This window comes from Lepidothrix coronata, unplaced genomic scaffold (assembly GCF_001604755.1).
Source record: "Lepidothrix coronata isolate B3197 unplaced genomic scaffold, Lepidothrix_coronata-1.0 Scaffold4, whole genome shotgun sequence".
Taxonomy (NCBI): domain Eukaryota; kingdom Metazoa; phylum Chordata; class Aves; order Passeriformes; family Pipridae; genus Lepidothrix; species Lepidothrix coronata.
The window spans coordinates 1,057,537-1,082,237 of NW_016690184.1; the positions used below are offsets into that span (position 1 = coordinate 1,057,537).

The 24,701-nt window shown below is 35.5% G+C and overlaps 1 protein-coding gene across 1 annotated transcript in view; it reads right to left on the reverse strand.

Annotated features, from left to right (window-relative positions):
• EYS (eyes shut homolog (Drosophila)) overlaps positions 1–24,701 on the reverse strand; it is a 784,118-nt gene that overhangs the window by 682,814 nt on the left and 76,603 nt on the right. Inside the window, exons 7-10 of the mRNA XM_017823913.1 lie at positions 16,192–16,296; positions 15,788–15,927; positions 9,481–9,647; positions 1,783–2,036 (exon numbers count right to left, since the gene is read on the reverse strand). Coding sequence (XP_017679402.1) covers positions 1,783–2,036; positions 9,481–9,647; positions 15,788–15,927; positions 16,192–16,296 — 666 coding nt within the window. The remainder of the gene's footprint in view (positions 1–1,782; positions 2,037–9,480; positions 9,648–15,787; positions 15,928–16,191; positions 16,297–24,701) is intronic.

Sequence of the window (24,701 nt, forward strand, 5' to 3'; positions counted from 1 at the left end):
TGTCTGAATTGGAGCAAAAGCGCTCAGCAGTTTGAAAGAGTAAGCTGTAAATTAATGATTAGTTAGTACAAACGACACTATACATCATCATGGCTAGGCTTCGCGAACGAAGATTTGGGAAGGCTCTATCCACATTTGCTACAGGCACGCTGGTGGCTTATGAGGCCAATACGTGACAGACATATCCGATTGCAAAATGCACAACAGAAAGACTGCTTTGATGGTGTATTCTGCAATACACGGTTCTTTCTGCGTTGCCTTTTTTCCTCGAGAGTGATCCTGCGTGTGTTCTCGAAGGAGACAGCTGCATTATAGATGGTGTGTCTCCAGGCCTCCCGATTTGAGGCCAGAGTAGACCAGTTACATTGATCAATATGGCCAAGGCTGAGATGTTGTTTCAGGGAGTCCTTGTATCTTCTCTTTGGGGCTCCTCTCATGCGGCAGCCAGTGGCAAGTTCACCATAGAGCAGGATCTTAGGGAGGCGGTGGTCCTTCATCCTTGAGACGTGCCCTGCCCATCGCAGCTGCGTTCTCAGTAACATGGCCTCAATACTTGTGACAGCTGCTTGTTCTAGAACAGATGTATTGGTCACATAGTCTGACCAGTGGATGTTTAAGATTGAACGGAGGCAGCGTTGATGGAAGCGTTCGAGGAGTCGCAGGTGGTGGCGGTAGATGACCCATGATTTGGAACCATATAAGAGAGTAGACAACACTATGGCTCTGTAAACACTGATCTTGGTGCTTTTCTTCAAGTGTTTATTATGCCATACTCTTTTGTGGAGTTTTCCAAAAGCACTGTATGCCTTTGCTAACCTGTTGTCTATCTCTCCGTCGATCTTACCATCTGAGGAGATGAGGCTACCAAGGTAATTAAACTGTTGGACTGATTTGAGCCCCCGAGCGCGGGAAAGGCTCCTGGCAGCCCGAGACCCCCGGCCACGAGGCACGGGAAGCACCCCGGCTGGGGGTCCTGTCTATACATAATATACTATTTATTTTTGTCTTCGTTAGTGATAGCATATTATAGATTATCAACAGAGAAGCATTCAGCGCATTGATAACTGTGCTCAATGATATAGTCTGAAGGCTGGAAATGCAACACTTCAGTATTGCTGGATACAAAATTATTTTCTGCCTCTCACATATAGTCTGAATATCAGTATTATTAACACAAAGCCAAAAATTAGTATAAAAAGGAATCATGTTATCAGTTTTGTAGGACTCATCTAATGCAATACAGAAATTTACAGCCCATCTCTTCCTAGAAAAGATGTCTAAGACAGGCAGATGCCCTATCTCCAGCATATAGAAGAGGAGTCACTCAAATATAGCTGTTTATATCCTACACATGCAGACGGATGATACTGCTGATCTCATTCCTACTCATGCTTAGATTTTCCTGTTCTGTACCAAAGCATTTGTTCTGATTAGCCTATACATTACTAAAGCCATAAGACTGCATAACTGTGAAAATAAAATAATACAATTAAAATTTTGTTTTGGAACTTGATAAATTTTTTTTGCTAACAGCAGCAAAGCTAAAGTTCAGAATTGTACTTTTAGTGAAGGGAAGGTCAGCTGAGGAACAATTAGGAGACACAATCTAAGAATTTAAATGCTAATTCAGTTAAAACTCCTGTAAATCATACAACCATGAAAATATATGCATATTCATATATATATATACATCTCTGTTATTAAACAATTATATAAACATTGCTTACATAAAATGGGACATTGACATCTGTAATACAAGGCACTTCAAAAGATAAAACTTACCTTTGAACCCAGCAGTACAATGACAAGAAAAGTGGCCACTTAAATCCATACAAGTAGCTCCATTTTTGCAAGGTGAACTTAAACATTCATTAATTTCAACTTCACAGAAGGGACCTTCATATCCGGGCACACAATTACAGCTGTAATTATGCAAGTGGTCCTGGCAGAATCCGTATTGAGAGCACTGATTTCCAATGCAATTGTCTATATCAAGTTCACAATATGTGCCAGTGTAGCCAAGGGGACATATGCACCTGTTATTGAAATGAGAAAACAGGAGAGGAGAGGTGAGGTGAGGTGAGGAGAGATTAGGAAAGGGGAAAAGCACCCCCAGAATCACCAGCCTGGAATATAATGGTCCATAATGGCTATATTGTTAACAATATTCTCACTTTGAATCACTCACAGATGAATCACTTTTCTTTTTTCTTTACCTTTAGTTAGTCACTAAGTAAACTCACTTCACATAGACTGCTAGCAATAATTAAACAATATGGAAAATCTTAGCTATTTACATAGACAAACTAGTAGCTCTGTAACTTTTAATATTTAGCTTCAAATGAAAATATTAGAATTAAAAACTCATAAATATGTGCATTATGCATTTTAATTTTTTTTTCTGAAAAAATAATTAGTTGCTTCCTACAATATCAGTATGAAGAAACAATATTAGATTCTGTTTGCTCTGGACACAAAAGCAGCATAAAACTGCTGTATCATTAGCAACAAAAGTTGCAATTGCTATCTAACTGAAAAAAAAGAGCATCTATAGAATTTTATAGAAATTGTTCAGGATTTTTTTCCCCAAATGTTGGATGAGATATAAATTGTTCAAGACTGGAGATGACTTTCTCATGTTTCTCTTTCCGCCTTTTTTTCATTTTAATGTGTAAATGAAAACAAATCTGGACCATCTCATAGCTAACCCATATCTTGTAGAATTAGAAAATCCCTTGTACTTGGCAATATATTCTTTGATTGATCCTTTCCTTATCATGTACAGAGGTCTCCTCACACAGGAGGAGATAATTTTACAGTAATCTTACATCTTCTTAGTCCACAGAGATGCTATCTAGATGATGGAAAGAACTAACATGTTAAGGAAGCCTTGATTATAGTAATTTTCTCTATTGATTCATCTGGCAGAAAGAGTATTTTTTCCTTTATTTTTAACAGAAGGGATTGTTCATGTGGCTGTTTGCTTCTGTCCTGGTTTATTATCTCTGTATTTTTTATAGTAGACATATGGAAACTAAATCACTAGCTGTGAGCCCTGGAGTGTAGCTAATGGACACCAACTGCTAATGGGCTTTTAGTCCATGGACCAAAAGAGAGCTTGCTTGAAGTAATCCCTCCATATCTCATCTAGAGTGGTCATGAGTCTGAGAGACTGAAAAAAAGTTATTAAAATTATCAATGACTCAAAAGAATTTGAGGGAGGGGAGTGGAGGGGGCAAATCAGGTTCTGTCAAGGTGGAATGGTGCTCTACTCTCATGCCCCACCTCCTTGAGAGCCTTTAGTGCAGCTGTCAGCCACTGACACACCTGAAACCCCATACCACACCCCCTGGAGCCCCTGACCCCTAACCAAATGGCTGGCAGATCAAAAGCCCCACCTGGGGGGGTTGGCCACAGGAGTCCATACTAAGTAAAACCCACACCACAAGACCTCCTCATGGTCATGGTCCTATTGTCCTTGGATTTGTAGTAGCTGGTTCTACATTGGGTCTAAGGCGGTAGCTATAATTCTCTCTCTTGCTCACTCTCTCTTTTTCTTCACTTCTTCTCCTCCTAATTCCCTTTTCCTTGATTTGGTTAACTTAAACTTGGGTGGGTTGGAATTTGCTAAGTCAATGCTTTGTGAAATATTTGCTTTAAACTTTTGCCAAGTTCCCTTATTTTCTAAAGTTTGGCAGTAAAAGTCTGTTATTTTGACCTCCTGGAAACATTGTCGTGTTTTTCCCATGCATGGCCCCAAGGTCTAAAAGAACTGAAGTCCACTTTAACAAATCCATTGGGTGGGTTTTGGGACCTTATATCTTCTTGACATAAAACTCTTTTGATGAGCTTGTGAGGTAAGCATGGGGTCTTCAGCACCGCTGTTTTTGCTTTGCAGATCCATTGCTACTGCAGTACCTACTCAAGTAGGTATAGCTGCTGTATTCTCTCTTCCAGCCTAAACTTCTTAGCAAAGGATAAATCTTCCCCTCCTCTTGCGAGCTTCATTTGATTGCGTTTCTCATTTTTTAAAGGAGTACAGTTCAAAAAAATCTTTTCATACATTTACTTTACTGTGCACAGGAAGTTGGGAGAAGACACAACTGGGACAGGTGACCCAAATGGACAAAAGGGATATTCCATATCATACATCATCCCGCTCGGCATGTAAAGCTGGGAGGAAGAAGGAAGAAGTGGGGGACATTTGGAAGGATGGAGTTTGTCTTCCCAAGTAACCATTATGTGTGACAGGGCCCTGCTTTCCTGGAGAATGCCAAACACCTGCCTGCCCATGGGAAGCAGTGAAGTAATTCCTTGTTTTGCTTTGCTTGCATGCGTGGCTTTTGCTTTGCCTATTAAACTGTCTTAACTCATGATTTTTCTAGCTTTTACCCTTCTGATTCTCTCCTTCAGCCTGCTGGTGGGGGAGTGAGTGAGCAGCTGTGTGGTGCTTGGCTTCTGGTGGGGGTTAAATCATGACATTTACAGCTAAATGTAAATTTCAACTTATATAAAATTTCATTATGCATAAACATTAAAAGTACATGCACTCTAACACTTTTGCCCTTATCAGAGGGCTGACCTGGCTGTGCAGTGACACCTCAGTGCAGTGGCTCAGCCCTGTAATGACCTGGGCTGGGTGTCACTGGTTTAACTCCTTTGCTGGTGCCAATGGCTACTGCCCCTCCTATTCCAGCTTCAGCCTCTCTGGCATGTGTGTAGGACACTTCCCAGCAAAAACCAGGAGATGCTAATGACACCCCCCCATCCTCTTTATTAAAGAGGACTAAAATGTCAACCTTACAAACTGGGAGAACGTTGAAAGGATAAGCACGGTCCCAGAGAAAAGCAAGATATGAAAAATTTTGTATTAATATTAATGGGAATAACAGTACTTTCTTAGCTTCACATATGTACTCTTTCACCCATAGCAAAATTTTGAGTGTAACAGATCCTAGAAGGGAAAACAAATACCTCAGTGCTTTTGCTACAAACATGGATTTTTGTAGTGGGTAGCAAACACTAGCCATAGTGACCTTATTGTGGATTGCTGTGCTCCCACACATCATGCAGACAATTGTATGTTTCTACTCCACTGCCTAAATCTAGATAATGTTGCACAATAATTTGATATGCCTGTAAAATAAATGTTAAATGGAGATGCAGATATGTCAGGCATGGAATTTAGTCTAAGAAGGAATGTTTTACTGAAGTGCTTATGGTTATGCCATAGCTGCAATATGTTCCTACCAACATGCAGTAGGATATAGCTTTTTATCACCAAAGGTCTGGAACAGTAGGTGTGAGGGTAATCAAGTTGGTACTAGTTAACCCAGCCAGTGCAGTTGTCACAGTGTCACGATAGACTTTCTGCACTAAAGATGTAGTGTGATTTGTGTGCTATTGAATAAATAACTGTGTACGTCAGATGGAGCTTTAAAATGACTGAAAAAAGCCAAAGACCAGACTGAAGATCCGGCTTTGCAAACCTGTGCTAGGGGATGACCCAGACATTTTCTCTATCTATGTAGGAGACATATAGGAGCACTGAAGCCTGACATTAGCAAAGATTTCCCAGAGTCCCTCTACTTTGTTTTGTAAATATTTATTATTTAATATTTATTGTTATTATCTAAATATATTTATTATTATTAGTCTAAGCAGATTAACTGCATTTACTCAGTATTAATTATTTTGCTTTCCAATTGAAATGTGAACTGCACACACATTCATAAATAGACAAAAAGGTTATTTACTTTCGCTTTTAATTTTTATATGTATCTGTATTCTCTGCAGAAAAGCTGTTGTATAACTTATTGCAGAGATATTCCCTAAGAAATTGCGACATATATTCACCTACCTTTTGGAGCTGTAGCAAAGGGAAGAAGAGTATTTCTCCTCTATTTCTAGTGGAAGAAGCTTATTATTGCTACAGAAAACCGTGTATATCACAGTACTAAGTTTATATGACACTGCCAACTAGGTCCTGCAGTCAAATTGCATATATAATATATAATGAATAAAGTCAAAAAGAGAAAATTAGATACCAAAAGTAATCTAATCAAACAGCTCATTCATTCAGCTGGAAGAAACTGGAAAAAGTCAAAGACGAATAAAACAATAAAAGCTTTAAATTTTGTGATATTCAGAAGTTATCTAAATTATGTTTTCTTTCACAATCTTACTGGCATCATGCAAAGAAATGTTTCATTTCTAAAGCATTTTACTCTACAACGTGCCACTTTACTCTTTCCTACTGAGATTAATTCAACTTTGAATTGTATGCGCTGATATTTATATACTGAATACTGAAGAATGAGTTGGCAATTCAAGTTTTACCAAATTTAATTCCTTAATGGTAAGTTTTCCAGCATAAAAAGTCATGAAATGCTGATCTCAGAGTTGTAGCTATTGACTAAAATATATTTTTAAAATATATCAGTTCATCATGACCTTTTAGACAGTGGTAAATCCTCCAATACAGCTGTTAGATTAATACAAGTCTTAATCTAACAGTTCTCAGTCCTTCTTTCTGGCCTTTCCTGGGGTTATAAGTGTAGGATTTCATCTGAACAGACTGGACTGAAGAAACAAGAAACAGGACATGTAATGGAAACTACCCAGAGTTTTAAATTCTGTGTTTTCCCTTTGTTGCTCCTTTTCACTACATAAACTACAGTAAAATATCTGTTATTATTATCTTATTTCAGTTAGCATCTTAGTTTTCCAAAATGTAATGTTGACAAGGGATAAATGTACAGGGGTGAAGAAAACAGAGTAATAAATTCCCCCTTGGATTTCAAAACAGGAAGATATACTCCCTGAAGATTTCTTTCACTTTAGTTCTCTCTTCTCCTACACAGAAAGTAATGAAACATAAAGGTTTTTTCGAAAGTAAAATCTAAATGTTTTCATTTTAATGTAGCAACACTGTCTATTTAATGACGTAATGAATCTTATTAATCTTTTTTTTTTTTTAGGTATATATGACCGAAGGTCAAGCGATTCCTTTGCTATGTGGATGCAATTAGCCTATTTCATGGTATGTGCCAGCTACACCATCAAACCAGTGGCAGGAGCAGTAATTCTTTGGAGAAGTTATCATTTTAAATACGTGCTGATTAACTTTATGATACCTCAAACAGAACAGACTCAGCAGGAAGTGCAACAATTCATTAGAATTAATTAGAGGTTTTGTGCTTCTGTGATTGAGGCCACTTTATTTGTAAGACAAGTCTCACTAAACCAAAGGAGTAAAATCCCTAAGACTTCTTACTGTGATTATATGGCTCTTAATATATAGCCTTACTGAGAATTACAGCCTACCATAGTTTTAAAGTCCCCCTCCTTCACTCAGAGCAATTCCTCCTCCTGAACTCTAAGGAATTTCTCTGCAAATATATGTATAGAAATGCATATATATATATATGTGTATATATATATATATAAATATACATGTATGTGACACTACTGTCTGGAGGAGTAATTTCAAAATGGCATAAGAGAAAGAATATGCCAAGATAAGGACACAGAAAGTTAGAAAAATTACTTTCAAATGCGAAACCTGACCACCTGCAAAATGTGAGACCTTAAAAGAGGGGAATGTTCTTGAAGCTAAGCTGGTTATTTTCCATGCTTTCCTCATGTTAGCATTACTATATCAAGGTACCACTCAAACAATACATTATGACTGAAGTTTAATAATTAGTTTTGAATTTAACATTTCTTAACTATGAGAAAGATCTAGAGTCTTATACTAATTTTATGTTAATAAAAAACTAATACATAACATTTTGGCATACCTTTATCTTCTGCACTTATTAAGTTAGGTTTTGTATGACTGTAATAATTTTAAAAATGGATCTCTGTTGGTTTCTTAATGGCACTTACAATCTAATTCTCCATATATTCTACTGACAGTTTTCTTATGTCTTTCTGAAAATACTTTGCATCAAATACAGCTCTTATTTATGAAAAATGATACCATTTTAGGATAGAAATGCAAATTGCAAGTCTTTAAAAAAGGATAGGTGACTACAGTAGTTATGTTCAGCATTTCCTCTTGTATTCTTTTGGTTTTAATGGTGTATTGCAAAGATGAAATTATTGTTGTTTCACTTGCTAACAATAACTTGGGAAATACCATTTTTTTTAAGGCAGGCATAGTTTAGTCCTCTAAAAACATGGTTCACTGCAATTAGGAAATGACCATGCTCTTTCATCAAAGCAGGTATTATAGATGCTTTATCTTGACAAAATAACCAGTTGTGTTCTTGTGGGGTCAGGTACTCCCCTAACAAAACTGACCATCTAGGATTTGGATCTTAATGGTATGTGTTCTTGTTCCTTACATAAAATGACTGAACTGTCAAATGATTTGTCTTTTAAAGATTAAAAAAGTAAGAAGCAAGTGTTTTCTGTCAGTAAACTGAGTCTGGGTTAACAAGCTAAAATCAAAATTTCTTTTTTACCAAAATCTTCAGACCTACTAATTTCTCAGTAAATGCTGGTGGATTTTGTAAGGTAAACATGGCTTTGTACTTCTATCAGAATTATTTTCCTGATATAGACTGGAAAAACACAGATTTAGCAGCCAAATAAAGAGTATGGTTCAGTTATTTGATACAAGAGTTGATTGCAAGCTGGGAAAAAGGAAGGATTCTGTGACAAAAATTCCTTTTAACTCTGCTATACTGAGAATCATATACTAATCTGTGTTTTTGTGCTTATTTGGTGATTTCGGTTATTTTTACAGGAGATACTATAAAAATAGCCATGGAGTGGAAGAAATTTTAATTGTTTTTATTTTAATGTTTTACACTATTGCAATCTTTCCTAGATAGAAACTCTAAAGCATATTAATTACAGTGCTTCTAAGTCTAGGACACAGCGCAGAATTAAAACCTTTCAAAATATATTCACACATATTATGGAGTGATTTTCATTATTCTAAATATTTTAGAGGAAATATAAATAATTCAAGTCTGACAAGAACTACTGAACTCTGCTTATTGAAGAAAACCTTTTTCATTTATTTTTTCACCATATTTTGTAAAATCTCATTTTCAAATATCTATAGCATATTACAGCTCACTAAGGAAAACACATACTTTACGGTTTTGTCAATACCTAAAATGATAATAAATTATAATTCAAATTTTAATAAGAAAAGTCACTGTATGTCCCAGTCCAGGCTCATAAAGTGTTTGCCATTTACTTAAATAGATTATTTGTTTATCTGAGATTTTGCATAGTTAGTTTAACTGTTACCAACAAAGAGGAATATCTGTGAGTCCTTCCTGTGCAACACTTTGTGCTACATAGTGTTACTGAAGGCACATCCTTATTGAAAGCTAGTATTATGGTATTTTATAACATGAAAATAATATTACTGCATTAGTAACTCCTTTTGTAATTCTTTTTAAAGGAAAAATATTTTTATATGGCATAAACTTCTTTATGAGGGCATCACGTTAGTACCTGTATTTATTAATTCCATCTTCACATGTGGCTCCATGTTGGCACTGGTTTACCTCACACTCATTAATATTCTCTAGGCATGTTTTTCCTGTCCATCCAAGAACACACACACAGTGAGGTCTCTGGTTTTCTTCATCGTAGAAGCAACTACCTCCGTTTGCACATACCTGAAGATGAAAATGACAAACACATTGCATGGCCAGGTTTTGATAGTGAGAGGGCTATAGAGGTGGTTTCTCTGAGAAGCTGCCAGAAGCTTTCCCCATGTGTGACAGAGACAATGCCAGCTGGCTCCAGGATGGACCTGCTGCTGGCCAAGGTTGAGCCCATCAGTGATAGTGGTAGTGCCTCTGTGATAACATATTTAAGAAGGAAAAAAAGTTGTTGCACAGATATAATTGCAGCCAAAGAAAGCAGTGAGAATAGGTGAGAAATACAACTATGCAGACATCATGGTCAGGGAAGAAGGAGGGGGAAGAGGTGCTTCAGGTGCCAGAGCTGAGTTTCCCCTGCAGCCTGTGGTGAAGGCCACAGTGAATCAGCCTGTCCCCTTGGAGAACACAGAGGTCCACGGTGGAGCAGCGATCCATCTGCAGCCTGTGGAAGAGACCCATGCCTGATCAGATGGATGCCCAAAAGAAGGCTGTAAGCCTGTGGGACATAGTAGGTTGAGTAGCTGGAATAGGTTTGCTGGCAGCACTTTTAACCCCATGGGAGAGCCACACTGGAGTAGTCTGTTTCTGAAGGATTGCACGCTGTGGAAGGGACCTACACTGGAGCAGTTCAGGAGGAACTGCAGCCCATGGGAAGGACTCACATTGGAGAAGTTTGTGGAAGACTTCCATGGGAAGGACCCCACCCTGGACCAGGGGAAGGACTTCTCTCCCTGAGGAGAGCAGCAGAAACAACATCTGATGAACTGACTGTAACCTCTATTCCAAATATCCCTGCACTGCTGTGGGGGAGAGGTGGTAGAAACTTAAACCCAGTCTATTGGATCTGGCTGAGATGGAGTTCATTTCTCCCATAACAACCCTCAAAGCTGTGTTTCGCATTGGTTATCTAGAAAGATGTTGATAACACACCAGTGTTTTGGCTACTGCTGAGCAGGGCTGGTACAGCATCAGCACTGTCTCTCAATATTCCCCACCACCCCATCCAGGGACTGGGGGTGGGTAAGGTCCTGGGAGGGGACCCAACTAGGACAGCTGACCCAAATTAACGAAAGGGATATTCCATACTATTTGATGTCAGCTCAGATATGAAAGCTAAGGAACGGATGGAGAAGTGGGAACATTTGTTATTTACATTTGCCTTCTGGAGCAACTGCTATGTGTGCTGAAACCCTGCTTCCTGGGAAGTGGCAGAACATTGCTTGCTGATGGGAAGTAGAAAGTAAGCCTATTTTTTTCCCCTTTGCTTGTATGACCACAAACTTCCACTTTTGCTTTGGTAAACTGCCTTATCTCAGCCTACGATGACGTGGAGTTGTTCTACATCTTATTTTCTCTCCCATGTCCTGCTGAGAAGGAAAGTGATAGAGTGGCTCTTTTCCAAAGAGTTTAATTGAATAAGCAGTTGGTAATAAATATGGTTATTTAATCTTTTTATGTTGTAATATTAAAAAAAACACATCTCCAAGAAACTAAAACACTAAATGTTATTAAATCAATGTATCAGTTTATCATTTAGTTGGAAAGATGTATTTATTATTTAATTTAACAGTATCCCTTTCATAACTGCCTTTAAAATCTGCCTGTTTCAGGACAGATAATAGTGAACTAGCCTGTTATTTTTCCATTGAATAAGTAGAGCAATTGTTCCTGTGCTTAAAATCTGTATAAAACTTCACTAAATTTGTGGCTATTAGGAAAAAAAAGACTGAATTTTTTTTTCATGTTAATTATAATGCTGATTCACAATCTATCCTTGAATGTTTATATATATATATGTATATATATAAACATATAGATAGATAGATAGATAGATATATTTTACATCTATACTCTGGGAAGATCAGCAGCTTCTTTCTTTTCAATCTGGAGATTGAGAGATTGGTAAACTTAAGACTGGAACTGCCTTTTTCCTTTTTGTTTTTAATTGCTAATATTACTTACTAAACCAGTAAGTAACCTGTGTTCTTCAAAAACTACAGAAAGTTTTAAGTCTGAATGAATGCTCCTTTCCTCATTTTAGTTTTAGGTTCTCTTTTTATTTCCATGAAAATTTTGTCAGTGTGAAGATGGATAACAACATTTTCATTTCAAAGCACTTAAGACCCCTCCTTATAACCAATTGGTTTCTAAAGAAAATTGTATCTAGAAGATGAGCTAATCCAGTAGTACTTCAGTTTGATTGAATCTGAATCTCTTTATAATATCATTAAGATTTGTAATAATAACAGTTCTTGACAGAAATATTATAATACTCATTTGCCTTTTATTAAGTTTTAAATTGTCCTTAAAATGAAAAGATTTTTGTTATACTCTCAGTACTGAATTTTACACTTACCTTGGGATTCTTATTCAATATGGCAACTTCTTGAAGAAAAACACAGCTCAACGTAAATGCAAAAACTACTTTTATGTGTATGGTTTGGGAAGTGTTCTCTTCCTTTTTGTTTCATTTTTATGTGTTTTCTAATTTTTTTATTTAAACATTTTTGTTGGATTTGTCCTAAGGCTTACTATTTTCTCAAAGCTCAAATAGGTCAAAAGGTCAAATAAGCTTATACTCAAGAAAACCATCCAGAAAAAACTTAGAAAATTAAGACAAATATTTCAGTATCACCACATTATATTTGTTATATTCTTATGTTGTTTTTATACTCTGAAGAAAGGTGTTACCCTTTAAGATGCTAGTGCAATCTAAAACACTTTTAAATTGCAATGAAAGCTATGGAATGTATTTTTAGCATCAAATCTAGTTAGCAGTTTTTTCTATCAGATAGAGAATTAATTTTAGAGCAGAGATAAATATCAATTCAAATTTTGAAAACTCTGAGTTAGTATCTTTAAGGATTTAATAAGAAATCAGTGTTCAATATATTTATTAATCTATTACCAAAGTCAAACTGAATACCTCTGCATTGTGGTTTTCTAAGCTTCAAACTTGGATTGTGGTTTTTTTTGTTTCTTCTTTGTACAAGAAATACTTTTGAGTGGAAATAAATAGTCAAATGGAGTTTTGGAAAGAGCAGCTTCTTCCCATCAATTGACTTTTCCTTTTTCCCCAAGTAAATCTTCCCAATAGTTATGATTAATACAAATCTTATGATTCAACAGACCATAAACAGGTCTGTTCTGGTCAGTCTACTCTGGTCAGTCTGACCATCATTCTTCTGTCTATGGCAAGTACTTTAAAACAAATCTTCCTCATTATATAGTCTTGATAAACTGTAAGAATCACTTTCCTTCTAATATCAATCAGGAGACGTTGTTCGAGATAGGAAAGATAATTAGTCCCTACATGGTTATTTTATTCTTCTCCTATCTCCATTTTGCAGGGAGTGAATGACATGTCTGTTTCTCCTCTAAATATCATCTGTTCTCCACTGATTGAGATAAGACTGTCGTTTCTGGAACACCTCCAGGGATGATGACTCTACCACTTCCCTGGACAGTCTATTCCAATGTTTAACAACCCTTTCCAGAAAGAAATTCTTTCTGATGTTCAACCTGAACTTCCCCTGGCACAGCTTGACATATCTAAGGGTATGTCCTCTTGTCCTATCACTTGTTGCCTGGGAGAAGAGGCCGACCCCCACCTGTCTACAGCCTCCTTTCAGACAGTTGCATAGAGTGATAAGGCCTCCCCTGAAACTCTTTTTCTCCAGGCTAAACAAACACAGCTCCCTCAGCTGATCCCTATAGGGCTTACTCTCTAGACCCTTCATCAGCTCCGTTGCCTTTCTCTGGACACACTCCAGCACCTCAATGTCTTCCTCGAAGAGTGGTCCAGAACATCTTAGAATGCTTCCATATCTGTGATTGTTTGAGTCACAGGTGGACTTTTAAAGTGTATAGTCTATCTGTGGTGAAGTTCCTCTCACTGGAGGTTTTCAAGATATGACTGATAATCTCACTCATTTTTCCATGAAAGGTTGGACTTTTAGATCCCTTCCAACCTGGGCTGTTCTGTCGTTCTATGATTCTATTAGCTAGGCCTAGCATGCTGCACTCCAACTGTTTGTTATTACGAGTGCTCTTATCAGTTCTCTATGAGCTCCTGTTAACAAAATTACTGGAATCTGTAGCACGCACCTTATATTCAAATAGGACAAGGATATTTTCTTTATTCCTTTCCATGGCTACCTGAGCACATTACAGAAGAAAAGGTATTATAATACAAAGTGGCTAAATTTCGTCTTGCGGGATGTAATTAATTTAAAGAGAACAACATTTTGATTTATTTAGAAGTTCTTCACAATTCTCGGTGCAGGGCAGGCAGGCTGTGTCCTGATTACGAAGTTAAGATCAGATTTTGAAATTTAATAGAAGATATCCTCTGTCTTAAGGTATTTATGTGTTGTTGTTTTTTTTTAAAATAAATTATAATTAAAATAATATAAAAAACAACTGTAATGTATTGAATGTTGTGCTGGGAAAGAAAAACCCAAACTCCAATGCATTAATACCATTATATATTTATATAGAGATAAAAGAGACCCAATTAATGAAATTTATTTTTTGTTCATTAAGAAAATATTAAAAACAGTGATATTCTTTTAAGTCTGTTGTGCTGAATACACAGAGGCTAAGCAGTTCAGCATATCTAAGATATCAGTGGAAATGGAAAAGAAATGAAAGGATGCAAAATATATACTTACTTTCCAGCCACAAAAAATAAATTAAGAATTAAATGCTGGATAATTCAATTTATTGAATAATAGAAATGTTTAATTTCAAATGATTGCTTCAAAAATGCTTAAAAAAAGTATAAAAATATTTATTTGTTTGCATATGGCCTTTATTTTTTCCAATAAGCAAATGATACTACTTTAATGACCTGTAAGCTATGAAAACAAGTAGAACTCAAGAATATATTTCCATAATTTTAGTTTCTATTCCCTTTTGTATTAGAAAATCTACTAATTATTCACATTATGCCCAAATTAAACATCCCATACAGTGAGTGTATATTGTTATATATAAAAAGTTACTTTTTTTCCCACATGACATTTATGATAGTCTATGAAATGTTTGTATGAATAAATTAACTATGTCTGAGGCTTTTAAGCAAATACTACAGTAAAATGTTTTACTAGCTCCCATCAGCATCCTTGGCACACCACCACTTTCCATACTAACTACCCATAATGATTATTGCATCATTATGATGCTGTGCCATGTACAATATATTTGCACTCAGTATGACACTCTAAATCATAAAAATGTTAAAATTTACCAGATGCTGAACAATTAAAGTATAAACCTTTGAGCCAATGGGTATTTCAGTGTTATATTTCATATTCAGTTATAAGTGTGTACCCATGGACTTCAAGGTGACATAAATATTGATTGTTCTTTGTAAACACATTGCCTACTCTGCATAGTATATTTTTATGGTGCATGTACTTCAATAAAATAATTGATAAAGCCTTTAAAACACTCATTATCATGTTTGTGTAGCTGTTTGAAAAGGCTATATAGCATTGTGTACATAGCTTTTAAAACAACTATCATAATAAAAAATGCAACAGTATTTCAGTTTAACCCATATCAAAGTCTCATAAACTCAAAGATCTGGGCCTGTACTGTAAGTGTTGAAGAGTAAATGAAAAGGAGAATTTTGTTTTTTTTTTTTTTTTCTAACTGCATTTCATCTCTCATTAGAGTGCAATTAGTCTAGCTTTTCTGTTTTCAATTATGGTCTTTATTTTTGGTTTTAATGGAAATAAAACTTTTGTTGCTCTTTCTGTGCATTGCTGTACCATCAGCCTTCTCTCTAGTAACTTTTAAACACATCAAACATTACAAAGAAATTTCGCTTAAAGTTCCTGCCAGTTTCATATCATAACAGCAGCAAGTAGGGGACAGAAGATACATCAGTGAGTAAACCTATAAAGAACAAGAAAGGCAGAGCTCAGACATCAAACGTTTTGTTGGACAGTGACCAGACTAGTCACAACCTGCACTTTTAGATGCACAGTTTACACAGGAAAAAGGAATATTAGCATGGGAATATATCAAGAATGAGTACTGTGTTTAGAAAACCATGGGAAGTGAGGCTTCATCAGCTCACTGCTCTTAGAATAACTTGTTTGATTTCCCAAAAACTCGGGGGGGGATATATCACTTTATCCTACCTCTGTGTTTCCAATACATGGTGATAAACATGTGTAATTAAATCCATGAGATTTATCCATACACAGTGCTCCTGGGGCACAGCTTATATTGTTGAAAAGGCAGGCATCAATATCGAGTTCACATCTTTCACCTTCAAAACCTGCACCACAAAGAGAATGTTTAATCACACTTCGTTCAGAATATTGACATTATGTCTGTTCAGGGTGTTAGCAGTTAACACCACTCTACTAGAGTAATTTGGCAGTTTTATTTCCTAAACAAAAAGTGTAATTCTTCATAAAAATGTTCGCTGTATTCATTGAGATACATTGCCACTTTTATGTTGGTATTTCTTAAACATAAATATTTGGATGACATTTTATTTGTTCTGTTTAGAAAAGAAAATAAATTTCCAATGACTCACCTACAGGGCAAGCACACTGAAAATGATCTTCATAGGCAATACATGTTCCTCCATTTTCACATGAATTGGAACCACAGTTATCAATTTGCACATCACAGAATTCTCCTGAGATTGAAAAAAAAAGTCCTAAAAAAGTTAATAATTAATATCACACTCTTAAAGAAATATCATAAGTCATATTAGTCCTATCAATAGAATAACTTGCTTTAAATAAGTTCTCTGGAATATTGGTTAGAATTTAAAGATCTTCTGTAAGGTTTCAGACTCTTTTCTCTCCACTTATATATATATGTAAATAAATCTCAATGTCTTAAAAAGGAGATTAAAAAAATACTTTTCAGCATTTAAAACAATTTTAGAATGCATCCAAATGGGGATACAGAGCTGAAGAGGGAGGATTTTCACTGGAAATAATTAACTGAAATGGAGGTAATACCTTTGTATTTTTTCTGCTTTTTCCTGCTGCATGAGTCAAACCTGATCTCTACTCAAGACTTCTGAATCTATCATGTACATATTTTATATTTCATTATGTCTTTTCTGAGCTCTGTTTTGGCTAGTCCACATTTATCTGAGGTAACTCTTATCATCATTCCACTTAGCAACTATTTGCTTACTAAGCTGAAAACTGCTTTTAGATCAGCAGGCAGAAATAACTGAACTTGTAACTGGACAGTTCTAAAAAAAAATGTACTGAAGAGAAATATATCTCTGGAAATGTGATACCAATCAATAAGGAAAACCATCAGCTTTACCATTACTTTTGGAGAACAAGTAGATTTGACAAAACCAAAACACCTTAACTTTCTCTCTATAGGTTCATGATGAGGTTTTTGTTTGTTTGTTTGTTTTATTTTATTTTTTTTTGTTATTGGTGTGCTATTGTTTATTTCTCCCTGATTTTAATTTTATTTTTAATTTACTATTTCTACAGCAGGAGTTCGGCATTTTATTTTTTTTTTTTTTCAATTTTAGAAAATATAAAGAATAGAGAAATGAAACATGAAACAATCTTCACTTCTTAGAAAACTAGAAGGAGGTGCAGGAGTTTTGAGACATTTCAAGGAGGAAAACTTCAGAAAATACAGTAAGTGTAGATTACTGACGTTTTTACTGCCAGCTTGTGTTACTTCACTCCATAGTTTAATCAGAAAACATGGAAGAGCTGCACAGAAAAATGTTCAGGAGGAATGTACAAGAAATTTGGATAATTTCTTAAATCGGACAATATGTTTTATAAAATATTGAGTCAGAAGTTAGTATTTTATTTGAAATTCTTCATATGTCAAAAGAAAAAGGAAATAATTTTATGTCCCATAATGAAATTATTTTAAAATTTTTAATCAGCTCTCCTTTTGATCTAAAGCTAGGAACATCAGGAGAACATACGTTGATAGTATAAAATTTGGTAAGAAAATGTCTCTTCTTCAGCAAAATATTTTTGCCAGTTTTATTCATTTTACTCCATTCCTGATATAAACCACTTAAGCTTTAAGTAACACATACTCTATATTTTAATATGCCAAACTAAGACCTAAGGACTGCTTTTTATGGACTTCTATAAATGTAAACGGGAATATGCTGTGATTTGTTTGACACAAATCTCTATTTTGGGCCAACAGGTGCTGAACCACACGAGCAATCTCATGTACTTACAGAGAGGTTGACCAGCATGCTATAGAGATTTCCAGTGTTTAATTTGTCCTTTTACCCCTCTGTCAAAAATATCCCACTAATAAAATATCTCAAATTTTCAAGAACCAAAAGTATACTTTACTGTAATTTATACAGCTTACTCAGTTAAAATTTGTTAAAGTATATTACTACAGTAAAATGTAAATAATAGAGAAAATAGGAAAATAGAAAACTATATACTTTTTGCTGTTTATTATTATTATAATATGTAATAATACACAGGAAACTATGGGCAACTTGCCTTTACATTTATTAGACTCTCATTTGCTCTGTTTCTGTTGACACTAATGGTAGCTTAAAGTATGTGTATCTCAGGGGAGATTCCATCATGATTAATACTTTCAGAAAGCCATTTTCTCTAATACTGGTTGGCAAAAAAGCATGCTAAAACATAGATATTTTGATTACAAAATCAACTGAATGTATTGAGGAAGTTTCTGTCTCCTAGGAAATTGTTAAGTTTGTTTTTTTTTTTTTGTTTTTCTTTCTTAATGAGGTCCGGAAGGCAAAATTGGAAGGAAAAAAAGACTGGGAATAAACTTTGACTCAGTACGTATTTTGGATCCATTTTACCATGTTTATGCATGAGGATGGAATTGTCTTGTCCAAGAAAGCCTTATGAATAAATATTAGTGCAATCAAACAGGCTTTAAGAATTACTTTGTTATAAATCTGAAATTCTTACAAAGGCCGTATCCTTTAAGCAAACTTTATGACTTTTGCCTGCCACAATGAGGTCAAAAAAATCTGGTAACTCCAAACTGTTATAAAATTTATTGGAATCTGAATACTGCTGAGAAATGCATAATTTATGGTATTAAAATCTGATTAAGTGATAAATGGATATCAGGAGAGGTCTCCACAGAAATCCACTTAGCTTTTAATGCCTAATTATCACTTCATAGTGAGTAAGGGCTGAGTAATTGAGAAATGCTGTACTTAGAGAACTCAAACAATATTTTTGTGCACAATTAAAGTTGTTATTCTTCTATCAGGAATAAGGTCAGCAAGCAGAAGGAACAAAGATAAAAATAAATTATATAACATTAAAGGGAGGGGAAATTATAGGATTTTACTATTGTACTGTTTATTTTTATAAATGACCCTATGCATTTTATACCTAAGCATGTGTTCTTAGAAGTCAAATTGCTTATTTGTTTTCCTTGTCTTTCCTTTTGCTACCAATATACTCAGAGGAAACTTTCTTGTCCTCCTTGATTATTGCTATTTTAATTTCAACTTAGCTTTGGCTTTTCTAACTTCATCCATGTACACACAGGTAGTGTCTCTATGTTTCTCTCAGGCAGCTTCCAACTTCCACTTTCTATGTACCATGGGATGAGACATTTAACCACATTAGCACACTAAACTTGAAAGAATATACCTGGCTTCTCATCTGTGTTTGTGAGCTTGGAATCCATGATGCACTAAAGCAACTACATAGCTAGGAAGTTGGTACCAGACAGCTAAAAACCAGATAAATTAGAATACTGTCCCAGTTTAAAGAGATTAGAGTGTTTTGCTAGGGAGGATGAGTTAGGAGGTAGACCAAACTCTTCTCTCTCAGCAACTGTAAGTCCAAGATTAAGAGGCTCCAATCGAAGAAGTATGGAAAAAGGAAGAAATAACAACCCTTTATTAAAGGATATATGTATATTGGCAAAAACAGTAACTGCACACAAAAACAACTAAGCAATAATCCTGTACCCAAAAAGTCCCCTTCAAAAAGGAAACAGTCTGATACTTCTCTGTCCTCTAGCCTGATTCTAATCACAGAGCACTGTTGGATCATTGGAAAAGCAGAGCCTGCAGTGCTTGGTGTTGGTTGGCAGGGGGTGCTGTTGGGCTCTGGCGGTCACTGCGTGGGGGCCCTGGATCACGGGAGAAGCTGAAATGGAGATCTCCCCCCTCACCAAGGAGGGGAAGGGCAAGAAAGGGGAAAGAAAGGCAGTTTCTTTCCCACTAAGCTCACACTGTCTGCGGCTGGCTGTAGACAGGACTCCCCCTTTGTTCATTGGTGAGCACAAACTCTATGATGAGATCTGAGCACGTTCAGCTGGTTACAGAGCAGACCACAGACAAACCGAAGCCAGAGAACAGACAGATGACCAGGTCGAGAGCAAAACGGCCTCCGAGCTTTTTCAACACACCTTGCCCCCATTAAGGCACAAAGTGAAGTGTTCACTGTTTGTAAGGAGAGGAGAAAAACTCCTCCCCCATCCCTGCAGTTTTTCAGATGGGCTATTAGCTGGGAATGCAGGTCTGCCAGCTAGTTCTTTTGTATAGTTAATTACCCCTTCCCCCTCCTCGTTCAACCTCCTTCTCTTACAGTGGGACAGGGGAAAGGAAAATTTCTGCTTGGATTTTTAGAACAAGTAAACAAGTAAACCTATGACACATACTTATGCCTGTACCTGGTTGTAAACTTACCATTTTTTTTAAATAAATAACCATAAATGACCCAATACAGGTAAAATTCACCTAAGAATTCTAAATGGCATTGCTGAAGCAGCGATAGTTGAGTGAACAATCTTTTAAATGGACTTTGGGATCAGAAAAAGGAAAGGTGGCAAATGCAATACAAATTCTGAAGGGAAATATGAGGGGTTTGTTCCCTGTAGCCCTGCAAAACAATATTGACACTTCTTGCAATAGACCATAAGCTTTGCATTAACTTTGCAAGAACCGAGGCTCATCACACTTGATCTGTATTTCCTGCAGTGATGTTTTACTCGGTTTAACTGTGACAGCAGCTTTTTCTTCTGATTTGCTTTACTTTTTTTTACCTTTGCATGGAATAACCATAGTTTTATATAGGCTGCAGTAACAAGTAGTCATTCCATGTAGGATGATGTTTACTACTCTAATGCAATGCTGTATAGAAATACAGGGCTGGAAAGAGACCTTGAGAGATGGAGACATAGGATGTGATGTGAGGAACACTGCATGGAATGATCAGAGGTGTGGCATAGGTCTGGCATGGGAGACTCCATGACTACAAACAACTTACCAGTGCTCAGTTAAAGAAAGCAGACCAGGAGCTGGACAAAACTGGTCTTAGGGGTAACAAAAAAGTCAAAGAAATGGTATTTAATATACTTTAGAGCCACCATAAAAAGTAAATTCAGATACAAAATAGAGCTGCAGTCCAATGAAGAAAAAGTGTAAGCGGACATATAGAAATAGCCTCAAGTGGATCCTAGAGAGATGAAGAAGAAACATTCCTTCCTTTGAAGGACTATAGATTCTTCTAACACTACCCTCAACAGCACCACTGTGAAACCACTGACCTTAAGATCTGGAGGGGGAGAGAAAAGGGTGAGTATAATGTCAGAAAAGGGACAGAAACTAAAAATTCTGTTAGTCTCAAACTGAATTTTTACTCATTTTCTCATTTCTAATCTAGTGATTAGATTTGATCTGATAATGATTATAATTTTAATATTTCAGTAACATTATCAATACATTTTTGACTTTACATGTATATAAGATGTACTTCTCCCTTTTACATAACCAAGATTTTGAGCGTAACAGAATCATCTAGAATTTTATGTACCAGTAAGTCTGACTTTATCAAATAACTTCCTGAAGGTTCTTATAAAGAATGTAACTTGCTCTTGCCTTCCATATTGCACAGTGTAGAAAAGCCAGCACTTCTAATGAGTGTTTCATTTTTAACTGACCCAAACATTTTAAGCTCTAAATCAGAATTTTCATTCCTTAGGACTTTAGATAGCCCAACTCTAGCACTTGTCATTGCTAGAGATATTTTTAGTTTTATGTGATCTGCTTTAGTCTATTTTGCTCTTCTATTCTCAATTTAACATTATCACTTTTTTTTTCAGAAACAATGTAAGTGTGCTAATAAAGAGTATATGAAGGTGATCTACATTGAGCACTTCTTATTCACTATTTCATATGGCAACAAGCTTATCAAAGTATATTACATGATCTTACACTTCTGTTCAGTATACAAGTACTGGATTGTATCATAATTATTTTTTTTAATTATTTGTCTCTAAAATTAAAGCAATTTTAGCAAGCTATAACTTAAGACTTTTTTTTTTGACTTTTTTTTCCTTATCTCTGAATGAAGTTATGTTAAAACACCCAATTAGACTCATAGACCCATTAGTTTTCAACCATTTAAACCAAGAAGCTATTGATTCTTTGGCAGAGCACAGGCAGTTAAGGTTCCCTTTCTGAAATATGGGTCTTCACATCCATGCTATTGCATTTAAGGTCATGAAAAACTCCACTTTTGTAGTACGATTTTTCTCATCCTGAACTCTGTGTCTAAAAATGTCACATGATTGGAGCCCTCTAAAATTCTCTCTAAAATTCTTTCCACATATCCTAAAGAAAGTACAGAGTGACAAGTCTGGTACAGACATTAAAAGTACTTAAAAATTACCAATATTTTACTTTGCTTCCTGGAACTTTACATTTATTTATTTTGAAAGATATTGAATCCACTTACAGTTATATTTATCGAAACCACTAGAGGTTGGAAGATAGGTTTTCATGGATTCTGAATATTTCCTCATTTTCCTTTGGAGTTGTGTAGAACTGCACAGTAGATGTATTCTTAGAGAAGTCTAGGTATAGTAATAAAACTCGGTGTTTTTCAAAATAAGGTAATTTCAGTGAATGAGAAATGAATAAAAAATAGCAGAAATAAAGAACTGATCTGAGAATTTACACAGGTGGGTGTTAAAAGTTCTGTTTAAGTCAGACAGTTGAGCAATCAAGTTTAAATTACTTGTTTTGACATTAGAAAAAACTGCCTTTTATAAACTAATTATCATAAATATTTAAATGAAGATTTATTAAAGATCAATATGTGTGGCTTTTCAGTCTTCTTAGAACAAAATATATATTTATGCGATAAAAATGTTGTTCTTGAATCTATCTACAGCTAAATATTAAAAAAATGAACATATAATTCATCTCATTGGTGAAGACATTTTTGCTATAGATGGGTTGAAGAAGCTTAAAACTGGACAACCTTCACTGAATATAGATGAAATCTAGACAACTTGTTTAGAATAAATTATTAAATTTTAGATTTCTAAATACATCATACTGAAATAGCTCATTCATTGACTATCACTACCCTATCCCAATATTTAATTTAAAAAAAAAAAGAAAGATACTGTCTTCTGAAATGGCAACTGGCATCGGAATATACGTGTTTATCCACAGTGGTATTTGAAAAATAATCTAAAAATATTATTTTTGTTTGAATTTTCAGATTTAATTATAATTTTTCAGCTATTTTACTTCCAAAATTCCTTGTATCTTCTTTTTAGGATGGTGTTTCACAAATCCCTGTGAAGGAGAGTTAATCTTCTGAGAGGAAGGTAAACCCAAGAAAAAAATGCAATACTAATAATTTTCTAAGGACACAGTTTTTCTAATTAACATCTAAGGGGGATAGTTTCCATTAGCTCATGAAAAACAAGAGTTTGCTTGGGTTGGAGAGAATAGTTCCAAGACTGGAACTCATTATTTATTAAATCAGATTAAATTTTTATTAGGTGTAAGCTATTAGGTACATTTACACCATATAGTGGACCGATGTTCTAGAAAGCTGTTTCTCTTCTTAAGAAAGCAACATAACCTTTTCAGTGTAGAGACAGACATGTCCCAATAGGTGAAAGCAGCCAAAATCAAACACATATGCTCACTAACTGCTGTCCCAACTTCATATACTAAGGGTATTCGGACTTCAATATGATCATTTTCCATTCAAGTGAACATTAGTATTTTTATTCTCAAATTTTACCAGCTACCATAATTTATTTACGTGGAGCTGAATTTAAAGCTTTTTGAAAACATTAAAAACACTTGCTCTGGCCACAGTCAGTTTATGGCTTAGCCCTGTTATCTACCACTGCATGAATTGCAAACATGGGCAGATATTCTTAAATGTTAAATACGCAGTTAAAATTTTACCTTCTCCGGGTTTAGAAAGAAATTAATCATTGAAGGGCACTTGGGAATAGTCCTTCCTGAAAGTTCCTCTGCAACTGGTTTTTAAGCACAGTCTTTTAGATGAGTTACTTTTTACAGAATGTCTTTAAATTTGTTTGAGGTGTATTTTAATAACCTTGGCTTCTAAGTGAACTCATTATTCTGGAACATTAAATTTGACTTTCGACCACAGATTATCTGTCTTTTCCCTTAGCCACTTTAGGGATTTAGGGGAAATCTGTCCTTAAAGATTCATCTCTTTGCAAAGTCTTTTGTAGACCTCCTTTTAAAAAAGTCTCATCCTGTGGTGAGGGTTCTGTTGGTTAGTTTTGTTATCATCAAAGTGCCTGTAATTTCTCACTAAAAAAGTCTGGTTCATATAAAAAACCAACAGAATACTAGAAGAATATACAAAACAATTTTCATGCCCAGAACTGAGAAATTTCCTCTAGCTTGATTCCTTTTCACTCTTTTAAACTCTTCCTTGTGTGAAGGGAGTCAATTATCGTATGTGAAATATGAAGAAGTACCAGGCAACCACTCAAGACACTCACGGAGAGAGGGAAAATTCCAGAAAGAGCATCTTACCTAGCCTGGATAAAAAGCACCCTACTCGCAGGTTCCTCTGCTATCTGGAGGAGTCTTGAACATTGCACTTGTGTTTTAGAGAGGTGGTGGGGTTTTTTAGGTCTTATAAAAATTCCTTGGCAAATTGACTCTAATTATTTAGGCACAAGAATTCTGGATTGAGAATGAGATGTGTTATAAGCCTCATCATCATGGCTAGGCTTCGCGAACGAAGATTTGGGAAGGCTCTATCCACATTTGCTACAGGCACG